Here is a 12,404-nt window from a genome sequence, read left to right as displayed (position 1 = left end):
GCTTAGATGATGCACATAAGCTTAAACAAGAATTTTAGCTCTTAGCTGGATATAGACTTTGGGCACTGAAGAGTTTGTAAACTAAAGATCCTTATCTTTCAAGATGATGTACATGAAGCAGAGTTGGTTGTAGGTTTTCAGTGCTGCCTGAAAATGGCTTATCAGCTATCTTTAATACAAGTAACATGTAGGATGACTCAGCCTTATAGGGGTGATGAAAAAACATTTTTTTAGTCTTCATGCTAATTTACTTGTGCAACAGTGGGTGTATGCTCATTTCCATACTTCCTTTTCTATAGTAATTCTTTTTATTATTTATTATTTGAAGTAAAATTACCTTAAAAGACCTTAACTGTATAATAGAGCACCTTTGCAGTAGTCATTGCTTTTAGCTGCAACAAAAAAGATGATTTTATTTCCTAGAATTTGCAGCTACCAGCTCAGCAGTATCTTTGACCCTGCCTTCTCCCTCCTGCTCTTCTAGACTATTAGTAGTACATAAGGGCTACTCTAGTATTTGAAATTCACTGTAATATATCCAGACATTGATATCAATACATCAAATATTTTAAAAAAGCCTTACATTCTCAGAAAATGTATTTGGCACAGTATATCACCATGTTGTCCAATATCCTTGAAAGTTTGAAATGTTTTCTGAACATACAGCTGTGAAACCCTCCTAATTTACTGTGCATTGAAATCTATTGTGAAAGAGAAGCTGTCAGTCTGAAATTTAATCAATTTCATAATTGGTGTAAGTACTTTTAAGTAGCGAATTTCAGTATTTATTAACTGAAGTGCACCATGTGGTTATCTTAGGAGAGCATATCTAGTTTGTTTATGAATTTTGTTGAATCATCCTAATGCACAGATGCAGCAGATACTGTGGTAAATCATATGCAAATAGGTTTGAAATGCTACTGTAATTTATACTCATGGAATGATGCTCCAGTGAAGCAATTTTAGTGTGCTTTAGATATGATCACACTTCTAGCACTGTCAGTATCCTAAGTAGTTCAGATTCTTACAATTCTTGTCAGGAAGAAATATCAGACAGAAAAACAGTTAGGATTTTCTATTGGGTGTTGGTCCGGACCTGTTATTAATGGGTTTTCTCTGCTTTTTTTTTTTTTTTTTCTGTTCTACAATTTCATCTTCTTGCCTGAGGCTTCAAATTATCCATCTAATCATTTCTATTGCGTATTCATTGCTCAGCTCTGGCTTCTGTTATCCAAGTGTACATAAGGTGTGTTTTGCTGTCGTGACAGTTCTGGGTTGATTGCTGCATCATCAGATAAAAAAATAATCTGCTGTGGTTGAGCTGATGGCAAAAGTACAAGGAAAGTGTCTACATGCTGAATAATAAGCCTTGGCTTCTCTATGCCTGGGCTTATATGTGTCCATAATTAAGGAATCTTTTCTTACAGCAACAATTCCTCTCTCATGTAGGGCTAATTACATAAACATAAAATTTAGGCAAGATTTACTCAGCAGATGGTTTGTGTAGCAAGATGTATCTTTATGTCTTCTGGGGTGTAGATCAAACTACTCATGAGAAAAGAAAAGAGGTGTGTGTTCCAGAGGAAACTATCCAAAGGGGGGATTAAAAGATGATAAGGTAAGAGTTTACCGAAGAATTAGTCAGAAATGAGTCTCATACTGTGATGATTTATGGAATGAAAATTATTTTCTGTCAGCTCTTCCTTGTATCATATTTACTGTGATCCAAAACTGAATTATATGATCCACTTAAATTATTATTAATGAGTTTTGCAGCATCTTTTGCAATTCTCAAAATGCATCATAAAATTAATGGAAAAAAATCCATTTCATTTTATCCAGTGTATTACTTATTTATTCTCAGTTTGAAGGTAGAAACTGTGATCAAGCAGGCCAGTGTCCCTGCTTATGGACAGACAGTAGTCCCTAAAGCTGTGTTTGTGCATCTGCCTGATACTGATCCCATGTCAGTAATGCACTTAGGTATGACTTAGGATTCTCCTGAGATAGTTCCAAGCCTGTGGCATCTGACAATACCATACCTCAGGCAGTAATTAATAAGGACTGAATTCAATTAAGTCATGACAGCCTCTTCTAAAAATTAGTAGGGTCAAATAATATGGTCAAATTCACCCAAACAGAATACTTTGTAAAGAACTGACAGCTTTGACAATGTACATATATATACATTGCTGTTCCCTTAAATCATTTCTACACAGACATGGGAACGGGCATATATATTATAGGCTTGGATCAAGAAACTTACATCAACAACCAAGGAATTAAGCAGAAACAGTTGCTCCTGGATACCATTTGGTATCCACAACTGCATGTCATACCATGCAGTCGAGAAAATACCTTTTTGAGCAAAGAGACAGAGCTAAAACTAATCATTTATCACGTCATTAGTAATAATTACCAGGTAGTTCTGCAATATAATAACCTGCCAATTAACTGTGGGTGGATTGATTGGGTGTTGTACAAAAGCTCTCTATCCTGAGATACCTTCAGGATTATTACACCACCCATTCCTGGAACACGGAATATAGTGTTCACATCTGGCTGCTGCACACTGTACTTCTTAAAGCTGCCTCATGTCTGTAGAAACATGTTTACAAATTCTTCAAAAGTCAATGTACTCCACTGCTCGTAAAGCCTAATTTGTATACTTTGAATGATCTGCGTTTTTTTCTTTGGTTTGCACAAATTGTCTCCTCTTGGTGCCAATATTACCTTGGATAACTGAGAGTTGACTCTACTGTCAGTTGAGGTAAAGTGTCCTTGTTTTTCTATTCTTTTCCACTTGGTTCATATCAGCATACCCTGTTGCCTCCAAAAGATGCTTAATGGCACAAACCCAAGACAATGGAGTGGAGATTCAGGTGTGAAGTGTTTGTCTTTTCTGACTTTTCATATGTATCACACAGGACTTATTTCTCCTGATACCAAGTGTGAGGGCACCTTAAGGCTTGATAGATTCAAGCCAAGGTACCACATTCATATCAGCCTATCGTCACGTCCTGCATGTATCAGTATCTGATCCTTGACAATGGGCTTCAGCTGCAACTGGACACTGTGAAAGTGAGGATCTCATAATATAGAAAGAGGTCCTGTACAGGTTAATACACTTTCAGTCTTTAAATTTAGAGCACTTTCCTTCATTGGAGGGGTGAGTAAGGATAAGCTTTGCCCTTCTTCCTCCTCCACATCCTACCTTTCCTCCGTGAGAACTGTGGATTTGTCTTCCATGTGAGTCAATGGGCATCCATGCTTGACAACAGTTCTTGGCTAGACGTGGAGGGATGCACCCATTCCGGACAATCTGACTTAAGAGTGTTAATCTGATTTAAGAGTGTTATCCTGTATTTTATGGCAAGCACAGTACCGTGGCACTGCTGTTTTGTGCTACGCTCTTTGCCATACTAGTTGAACTCCTTCTAGGAGTATATTAAGCAGTGTGACTAATAAGAGTCAAATGTTTTTTTGTTCTTTCAGCCTCTCCCCAGGGGGAGGAGAATGTGCAGTAAAATACTTTGTTTTTCTTGGGTGTCTTTTAACTTTCATGTTATGTACCGAAGTGAGAAGAGTAAGAAATATTTCAAAGAAATTGTTATTATGTAGTTACAGCTAAAATGAGGTGTGCTGCATTGTATACCAGAAAGCCAAGGGACAAAACCCAATTCCCTGGCTATTTGTTCTGACGGTTTCTTGAGCTCTTAATTTTTGGGACTACAATGTATGTGAGGTAGAGAAGCCCAAGGAACGCATTGGCGATTACATCCACTGTACCAATGTAAATTCATAAATAAATAACTGATTTCTGTGCAGGGAAGTCTGATAAGTAGAAAGAGATGAAATGTGGCTAACATGAGATTTGGGGCCTTAAGACTGTTTTTTTCTTTCACATTAGCCTACAGAAGGCGTCTGTGCAAACCAGTATCCTAAGGCTTTGGGATGACTGAATTTCCATAGGAAAATAAGATGAGACATTGTAGCTGTGTTCTGTGCCTACTGTTTACACCTTGAAGAAGGCCTGGATAATATTTATTCTGCTCTTGCTATTCCATCTAAAGCAGAAGGAAATCCTGTAGGTGTGAGGGATTTTTCCATGACTAGGAATGCAATGGTGCCCTCTTGTGTGAAAGAGATATTTTAACAGCAGTTGAGACCATCCGCCAATCCTAAAATTAAAATATTACCTATGAGAGTTTTCACAATATACAGGTAATGGTTTTGAAAAAAAGTTTAAATAAACTATTAGTCTAGCCACGATCTGGCAGATCTGATTATTTAAAAACACTATTAGTCTAGGTGTGCTCTGCTAGCCTTAACTGTTAGAAGTGTGACTCCTTCCTCTTGTGGGTTAACACTTCCCTAAACCAGGAAATTTATTATCAAACCCCATCTGTAATGTAGTTCTTTCCAACCCCCCTGCATTGCTAGTGAACCCAACTAGCTATGTTGGCCATGTGAAAGTCTTAGGTAAAGTACTGGCTTTGCTGAAGTCAGTGGTGACTTTCCCGCTGATTTCAGTAGAGCTGGAGCTTCACCTTTGGTGCTTTCTCTCCCCAAGATATCCTGTGCACAATGAGATTTCTCTTTGTATTTGCATTTGCAGGTGGCATTTTTAACAACTTCTGCCATGATGCTCCTGCATCTTTATCTTCTATGGCACTGAAAAGCATGAAGATCTCAACAGTGATGAAATGTGTCCAAGGAAGCCCATGCTCTCTTCATTTAAACGTTAAAGGAACTTTGAGTCTGGATGGTAGGAAGCAGATTTGCTACTGAATCATTTTTGTTTACTTTTTGTTTATAGCTGTTCAGCCAAATTTTGTTCCATACTGCAATATTTGTGTCCAAGCTGTTTTCATGTAATTACATTAGAAGGATAGTTTTTGTGAAACCATTTTACTACAAACCAGGATAAAGCTGTGGCCCTTCTCAAGGGAATGAGACCTGAGATAATGAGTTCAAGACCACTGAATTTTTACTTCCAACATAATACACTTGTCTACCAGTATCCCAAGCATACTGCTGCCCTTTTCTTTCCTGTTCTGACATGTGTGCATGCGCGCGCACACACACACTAATCCTGTCTGCCCTGGTGACTCAGAAATGAGCGACTGCCTCAACAGAAGGAGAAACGGTTTATGCATCTGAAGTTACAATTCTGCTCTAAAATAAAATGAAAGCACTCAAACTTTTTGGGCACAGTCTATTTTTACTAACACCCTGCCATTCATGTGCTTAGTGTGTTACCATTTAGATATTTCCTGGTGTGCTTCACTCAGAGTTAATAGGCTTATTTTTTAAATTTGCATAGGACTTTGCATAATTAAAGCTTTAATTTACAGCAATCTGTATTAAATCCTTGCTCCTACCCCCATGTGTGTGTTACATATAATGCCCCTTTTTTAACAGAGAAAAAATACATGTGCCTTTCACTTAGAATGATAGCTTACAATATGGTATATTTTAATTTTTTTTTTCTTTTCTTAAAGATGCTCAAACTAGATTTTTGAAATCTATTCCTAACTCATTTCAGAAAATATCCGTGGGCTGGAAATATGTTCTCTTTCACTGGACACACAGCAATCTCAGTGCACAAATGTGAGATTTGCTAGGAAAAAAAGCAAGATGCCTAATGGAAAGAAGGTAGACTCCTTTTTTGGGTTGTTTTTCATTTAAATGTTTATGAGCCTTTGGAAATGAAATATATTTTGTATCTCTCATTTTCGTCTGTTACTGACTTTGTGGAAAACTGCAATGAAATGTATGCTTCAGCATAACAAAATGTCCTTTTATAACCTATAAATTCAATTCTCCACCATTTTGTACTTCTTCCACTTACCTTTTTGCAAGAGAAGCTGTCTCTGCAAAGCCTAATTTTCATATCAATCTTGCTAGTTTTCTTTTTGTGCCCACCAGTGTGGGGAAGCTTTTGTAACTCCAATTGCTAGGAAGCACAATGCCACAGGGATTTTAAGTGCATACATATGATTTATTTAAGTCCAACCACATCAATGGAACTTACACATCTAGAAGACAGCAAAGTGCCTAAGCACTTGTGCACATCTGTCCTAAACTCATGGTAATAATTGCAACAGCAGAGTACATTTTTTTACTAAACTAAACACAGAAGTATTTGTTATTAAAATTTGCAACTGGGGAAAAAAAAACCCAACCCATCCTTGACCAACTGTTTAAAAGGCATGAATTTTTGCTTTCAATTACTGATGGATAACTGTTATTAATCCCATACAAAATGCATTACTTCATGTGCTTTGTAAATGTTATATTCATTGCGCATGTGAAACAAACTTCTCCCAAACTGCAACTGCAGTTTACACTCCGTATCACTTGATGGTCAAACGTCCCTATAGGCAATGCAGGGCCAGCAATGGACAACTGGTAGCTTTTAGAGTAAGGTAAGTTTATAGGCAAGACTCAGCAAATGTATTTAATGAAATTTTCTTAGTTTCAATTCAGTGACTAGAATGGTGACATAAGACCTTTTTTTACCCTCCAAATGCCTTGTACCAAGTGGGAATATATCCAACATGAAAACCTATATGGAATTTAATAGTTACTGCTATCAGTGAAGGAATGAACTGCTATAACTGGACCTCAACTTTTGCCTCCTAAATTACTTTCTCTCTCACAAACTGTTACTGGAATGAACAAATTTGGTGAAGTTGCCATTAAATGTTTAAACAGACATTTTTTTCCTATTCTGCAAGTGTTTGTGCTTGTAAAATGCCTGCAAACTGGGACTTTTGGTAATATGAAAGACCTTTTTGCTTTTGAAGTTCAATAAGCATTGGGTACCTGTATTTCTGTGCCTTTAGGATTATTTGATAACTTGTAGATATTTGGATTTCTTGAAGTGAAGAAGACAGCAACATCCTGGATTAGAAGTAATGACACTTTTTGAAATCCTTTCATTAAGTGATACCTGCTTTTACATTCTTAATGCTACAATATCTGAGACTGCTTAATGCTCCTTGTAAATATAAATAAATCTGAACAAAGAATGTTGCTTGCTTAACTCTGATAACCAGTGGTTTTCATGTATTCTGGAAGTCACGCACAAACTTGATTTTATAAATGTTTTAAACAGGTACAGGTACAATTCAATTGCATTGAAGTCAATGTAGCACAACACATCTATGTGACCATGAAAACAGTACCAAATTACTGTGAAGTCAAGCTGAGTCAGGAATACTATGTTGAAGGTAGGAAAACATCTTAAACCAGATGTTTTTCAAGAAACATCTTTTCAAAGAAAAAAACCAAACCAAACCAAAAAAACCCAAATGCAAAGCCAAATCACGTTCTGGGATACACTGGTCTAACTGATGGTAGATCATGTATGCCAGGATATTCTACATTTCAAGGATTTATTTTGTGCATATAAATGTCTGAATTGCTATAAAAAACAGAGACCAGAGCTTATATCTAAAAGTACATAGAAAACTGAACTATGCTATGCATTTTTCCTAATTGGCCTTCTTGTGGTTGGCATGTGCCCTTTTTCTGCCTGCAGGTTCAGTCCTGTGTGCTCTCTGTGCATAAGATGGAGCCTCTGCTTCTTTTAGGCCACAGGTGGTTTCAGAGATTGAGGAAAGCTTAATAAGAAAGTGTGAAGAAACTTATTTTTCCTTTCATTAGCTGGCTGTTCCATCACCTGTTTTCTGGTGGTGCAAAAAATGAAATGAGACCCCTTGTTTGGTCTGGTGCCTGGGCTTGTCCTGCCTTGCCATCTCGAGAGCCTGTGGGTGGGCGGCTCTTGCCCTTGCCCCGTGGTAGAGCATCATCCCTTGCACACAGTATCAGACAGGTTGTGGCTGTTTCACGCTTTCATACAAGTAAAACTTTTTGTATTTAAAAAGTCTTTCATTTTCCTGATAAATCCCGATTCACTATTGAAGTAGGTATGTACTTTGTGAATAAAGAGGGGGAAAAATAAGGTTTTGTAAAGCCCAGTTTTAAGACACTTTACAAGGGTGAGCAAACAAATGAAAATAAGAAGTATTTCTCTGGGGAAAAGAACTGTGTGGAGAAAGGAGAGCAAAGTGCTGCTCTAATACTGAGTTAAGCAAGGAAAGATGAAAACAGTAGGCAGCACATTATGAGCTGATTTAGTGTTCTTAAATCAAGATGTAAGTTTTGGAGATACAAATATTAGATATTAGTTCTGCAAGTGTCACCTGGCCTCTAACACTTGTAAGCTCCCTGGGAGCAAAATAGGGTGTTTCTTTGTAAGCCTAGAGTAGAGTCAGAATAGCAGAAACACACAATTGTTTATAACAGAGGAATAAGCCTGGTAAACAACAGGAGTAGCTTTCAGGGAAAGAATAAGTGAAATTATTATTATTATTACTTAAATTATTGTTAGGTGCTAGGTAAAGAAGTGCAGTGTTATATCCTAGATTGCCACCTTAAACTGCTGATGAGGTTTTCCAGTAGAAACTCCACACTGGTGAGATAGCTCCTTAAGGCAAATTGTGATATAATCTCTGTGTGTGGCAAGGGTGCTTTTGTTTTTTGCTGTTTACCTAGAAGTGGGTGTAAATCTGCCTTTAAAAAGGGGTATAAGAGATAGGTTTCCTGTTGGGAAGCTACTGGATAATTTGGCAGTTTATTTACACAGTTATATAAATAAAACAACACTGAAGAAAACTCTGGCTTCTGTTTTGCAGATTGCAGAAACAGTGATGTGGGAAAATATATTTCAGCCTGTTCAGGTGAGTTGATCTTCTACACAACTTAAAGCTGTGAGATATTTCTGGTGACCTATACAACGATAAGTTTTCATAGCTGGATAAGCAGGGAAAAAAACGGTGATTTACAACTACCACTACTTAAAATTACCATGTAGTTGATCGGTAATGCCCTGGAAAATGTATTTCTTTATATTGACCTGGAAATGCTAGATAGCAGGTAAAGATATTAACAACCTATTTAATACTTATACTTTTGGAAATAGGTTTGTGTCCTTTTCATGCACTTTGGATTGCTGGTTTTATGTTTTGTCTATAGACAGACCTCATAAATAGACTGAAATTAACTTGCCAAACTGCTATCCTGATTTTGGCATACCCATGAATATAAAAGAATTAAAACATCCCCCCACATATTGTACTTATCTAACAGTTGCACATATTCTCTATGTAATGAAATTGGAACCTGGGGATAATCAGCTTTTGTAGTAGTATTAGTGTGTATATTTCAAGTATTTGTACCTGAACTACATAACATTTCAAGTACTCAGGTTGAGGTACAATTGGTAGGTATCCTGGCCTCTCAGTATTGTCAGTGCTAATTTAAAACTGAATAATATTGAAATTTATTCTCATGAAAATTTTTATATCTTATAAAATAAGAATACCTTTATGAATATCAGGTTATAAAAAGAATTAATTCAAACATCCTAGGTAAGGATCTATAGATGTTGAATTTCATGTCCATCAAGTTATGAAATATATTCTCTACCTTTTATAAAGAAATAACAAAATCAGAAATAACAAAATAATAAAGAAACAGATGTGATAATTTCATGCTTAAATTTTCTTTTTCAGCTGGAAAGTTTGATTATAATGTAGACAGGGCAAGGAAAGTTATATCAGTGAATGTATCCAACTTTCTTCGAGATCAAGATTATTACGTTCGCCTGTGCCACAAATGGTTTACCTGTGAAGATGTAGGGGCATTTGCTGTGGTGAGTTAAAGCTCAAAGCAGTTTGTTGAACTGGTGGGAGGTGACTTGTAGGTGGAAATGCTCATTGAGGTCATAGTTATAGGAAATGCCCTTCTATGTCTTTATTTAGCTTTATTAAAAGTCATTTACTGTCCTGGATTCATGACCATATTTTTCATTTCAGATAAAAGGGAAGGAATCTTTAAAATCAGTTTCTCTGAAATATTCTCAGCTACTCCCTTGTCTTTGCATTGAGGTAATACAGTCTGGAATTTGTGTTCCTGATTAAAGAAATTTTATCTGGGATTTGTGCTAAGAAAGGAGGAAAAATCTGTAGAAAAAGGGTCTAGACCTAAGTTTTTGACTAAGGCTTGTCTGACCTTATGATTATGTAAATGTAGAAAAGATTTTTTAGGAAACACTAATTAAAACATGGAGATAAGAAGAAAATGGGAAACAATTTACATTAATTTATGGAAAATATTGTGTAAGATTATTTTGACTGATATTTTTATAAGCAATGAAAAGACAGAAAATTTAATCTGACTGAATTTCAGCATAGCATTTGATATAGTATTGCATGAGCAACTAAACGAGGAATTGAGGAAGCTGGGGGTGAGAACAAGATTTGTATGGTAGATAATACCTAGCTGAAGGGCTAATTCAACTACTGTTGAATGGGGCTGTGCTAGTAGGAAGGTTATTTAAGGAACACACTTAGAGCAGTTCTTATATAAATGTTTTAATCAGTGACATGGACACAAAAGGTGGGAACATGTTAATAAGATTTGCTGATAAAACAGTTGAGAGGTGTAATCAAAATGGAAGAGGATCAGGATAATTGGAAGAGACTAGAGATCTTCATACATGAAATAACTAAAAGAGGATGAAGTGCAGATTCATGCACTTGCTCAAATAAAAAGAATTCTTTCTGTAAGATGCGAGTCCTTACTTAGAAATAATGGTGGAGGAAAAAAGATAACAAAGGCCAGGAGATCCGATATTATGATTCTTGAATGTCTTTTGATATGCCTAGAAAGTAATGACACTAAGAAACAATGAAAATCAAACTGGAAGACTTTCTAAATGAAATTGAGCTAAATATATGACTCGGAAAGAGTAGGAATATAGTGCTAGAAGGGATCACCTTAGTTCATCAGCTCCAATCCCCCTAATGATGAATAATAAAATAGATATCTAGTGTAAAACATCCTTTAAAAAAACTACTTCCAAAGCTTTCTAAGAAACATAGCATCTTTATCTTGGGCAGAAAGGTTTTCTATCACATTCTGTCTGAAATGTTAAAAACTGGTGTTTCTGAGAATCTCTAGCTAATGACCACTTTTTGGGTTGTAGGGTTGGCTGGCAATTCCAGATGCAAGGAGGATACAACTTTGCCCCTTTGCAAATGGCAAGTATTGTGTGATTACTCTTTATATGGGTGATTTTCAGCAGCTCCAGTAGTATGTCACAATTTGAAATTCATCTAAGGTGAAAACCATACATTGCAAAACTTCAATGAGATCGTCATATTGGTTTGTTATACTGTGGGTAGACTAAATAACTTACTTTCAGACCAAATTGTTCACCAATTTAAGCCAATATAAACACTAAGTAACTTTCTAGTCATTTCCCACATTTTGTTAAGTCACATGCAAACTAGCCAGAAGGAAGAAAAGCCACTGAGGTCAGCTTTGAAATGCTGATGTGAGAAGGCAGCTTCAAGGAGAGACTTGAAGAAAGTGTCTGACACCCAACTTAAAGGAGGGAACAGGGAGTTGAACAAGAAGACAGTTCCCATACTTAATGGGAAATTATTCACACAAAGTGTTTCAGCAAAGTCAGAGTTTGGTCTGAGATGGCTGCTGAAAAACAAATTGTCATATTATAAAGGTCTTTAGTGAAAGTTTTACCAGGCAGATAGAAAAAAGCATAGCCTGAAAAAATGTCTTATTAAGTCCAACATAAGTCCAACAATATTTTTCCCCAGACTATGCTAAGAAGCCCATTAAGGGATTTTAGTATTTGATTAAAAAAAAAAGCCCAACCCAAAACCAAAAAACCCAGCCAAACATGAGAGAGAATAAAAATGCCAACCCATAACAGCATATCCAAACTCCATTAAACTGCATAGATACTCATGGCAATCTTTTCATATTCTTGCAGGGCTGATACATTTGTGGTAAAATGGGAGCAATTTCCTCTTTAGTTAGCCCAGCCTTCATTTCTGATTTATTTCATTGTGGCAGAATATAGTGTTTGTGACACTACAATTCCTTTGTAGAAATGGAGTGCAGTTTGACTAAATAAAAAGGGATCCCCCCCCCCCCCTCCCCCCCCCCCCCCAATTTATGCAATAAAGAGCACTTACAGGAATGCTCAAGCTCTGTCTGTAGCTATGTCTATGTTGTGTACTTAGATCTGGCTTTAAGGTCATCAAAGCAAAGCCTGTGGCCATCTGCGGTATGAAGTCCTAACCTCTATTCTTAGTTGCTGTTCAGCCTGAGGCTGGGTCTCATGGGGCACAGCTTGTTTTCTTCCAAATTGTCTCCTACCTCTACCTATTTCCTGTGCTTGGAATGGTTATGCTTTGCAAGCGCAGGAAATTGGGCTCACGAATCCCATGATTCCTTCCTTCTGTACTCTGCTTCTTTTCCTTCCCCTCCTACTGCAGTCATTCTCCCCTCTGATGCCATTGCAT

At 36.8% G+C, this 12,404-nt stretch overlaps 1 protein-coding gene across 1 annotated transcript in view; it reads left to right on the top strand.

Annotated features, from left to right (window-relative positions):
• Positions 1-12,404, top strand: part of IL17REL (interleukin 17 receptor E like) — a 47,816-nt gene that overhangs the window by 22,141 nt on the left and 13,271 nt on the right. Inside the window, exons 3-9 of the mRNA XM_075727726.1 lie at positions 4,619-4,768; positions 5,549-5,658; positions 7,124-7,238; positions 8,706-8,750; positions 9,585-9,724; positions 9,888-9,959; positions 11,060-11,114. Of these exons, the coding sequence (XP_075583841.1) occupies positions 4,619-4,768; positions 5,549-5,658; positions 7,124-7,238; positions 8,706-8,750; positions 9,585-9,724; positions 9,888-9,959; positions 11,060-11,114 (687 nt within the window). The remainder of the gene's footprint in view (positions 1-4,618; positions 4,769-5,548; positions 5,659-7,123; positions 7,239-8,705; positions 8,751-9,584; positions 9,725-9,887; positions 9,960-11,059; positions 11,115-12,404) is intronic.

The sequence above is a fragment of the Pelecanus crispus genome, chromosome 1, assembly GCF_030463565.1.
Source record: "Pelecanus crispus isolate bPelCri1 chromosome 1, bPelCri1.pri, whole genome shotgun sequence".
Taxonomy (NCBI): Eukaryota; Metazoa; Chordata; class Aves; order Pelecaniformes; family Pelecanidae; genus Pelecanus; species Pelecanus crispus.
This window is presented reverse-complemented; position numbering and strand designations above follow the sequence as displayed.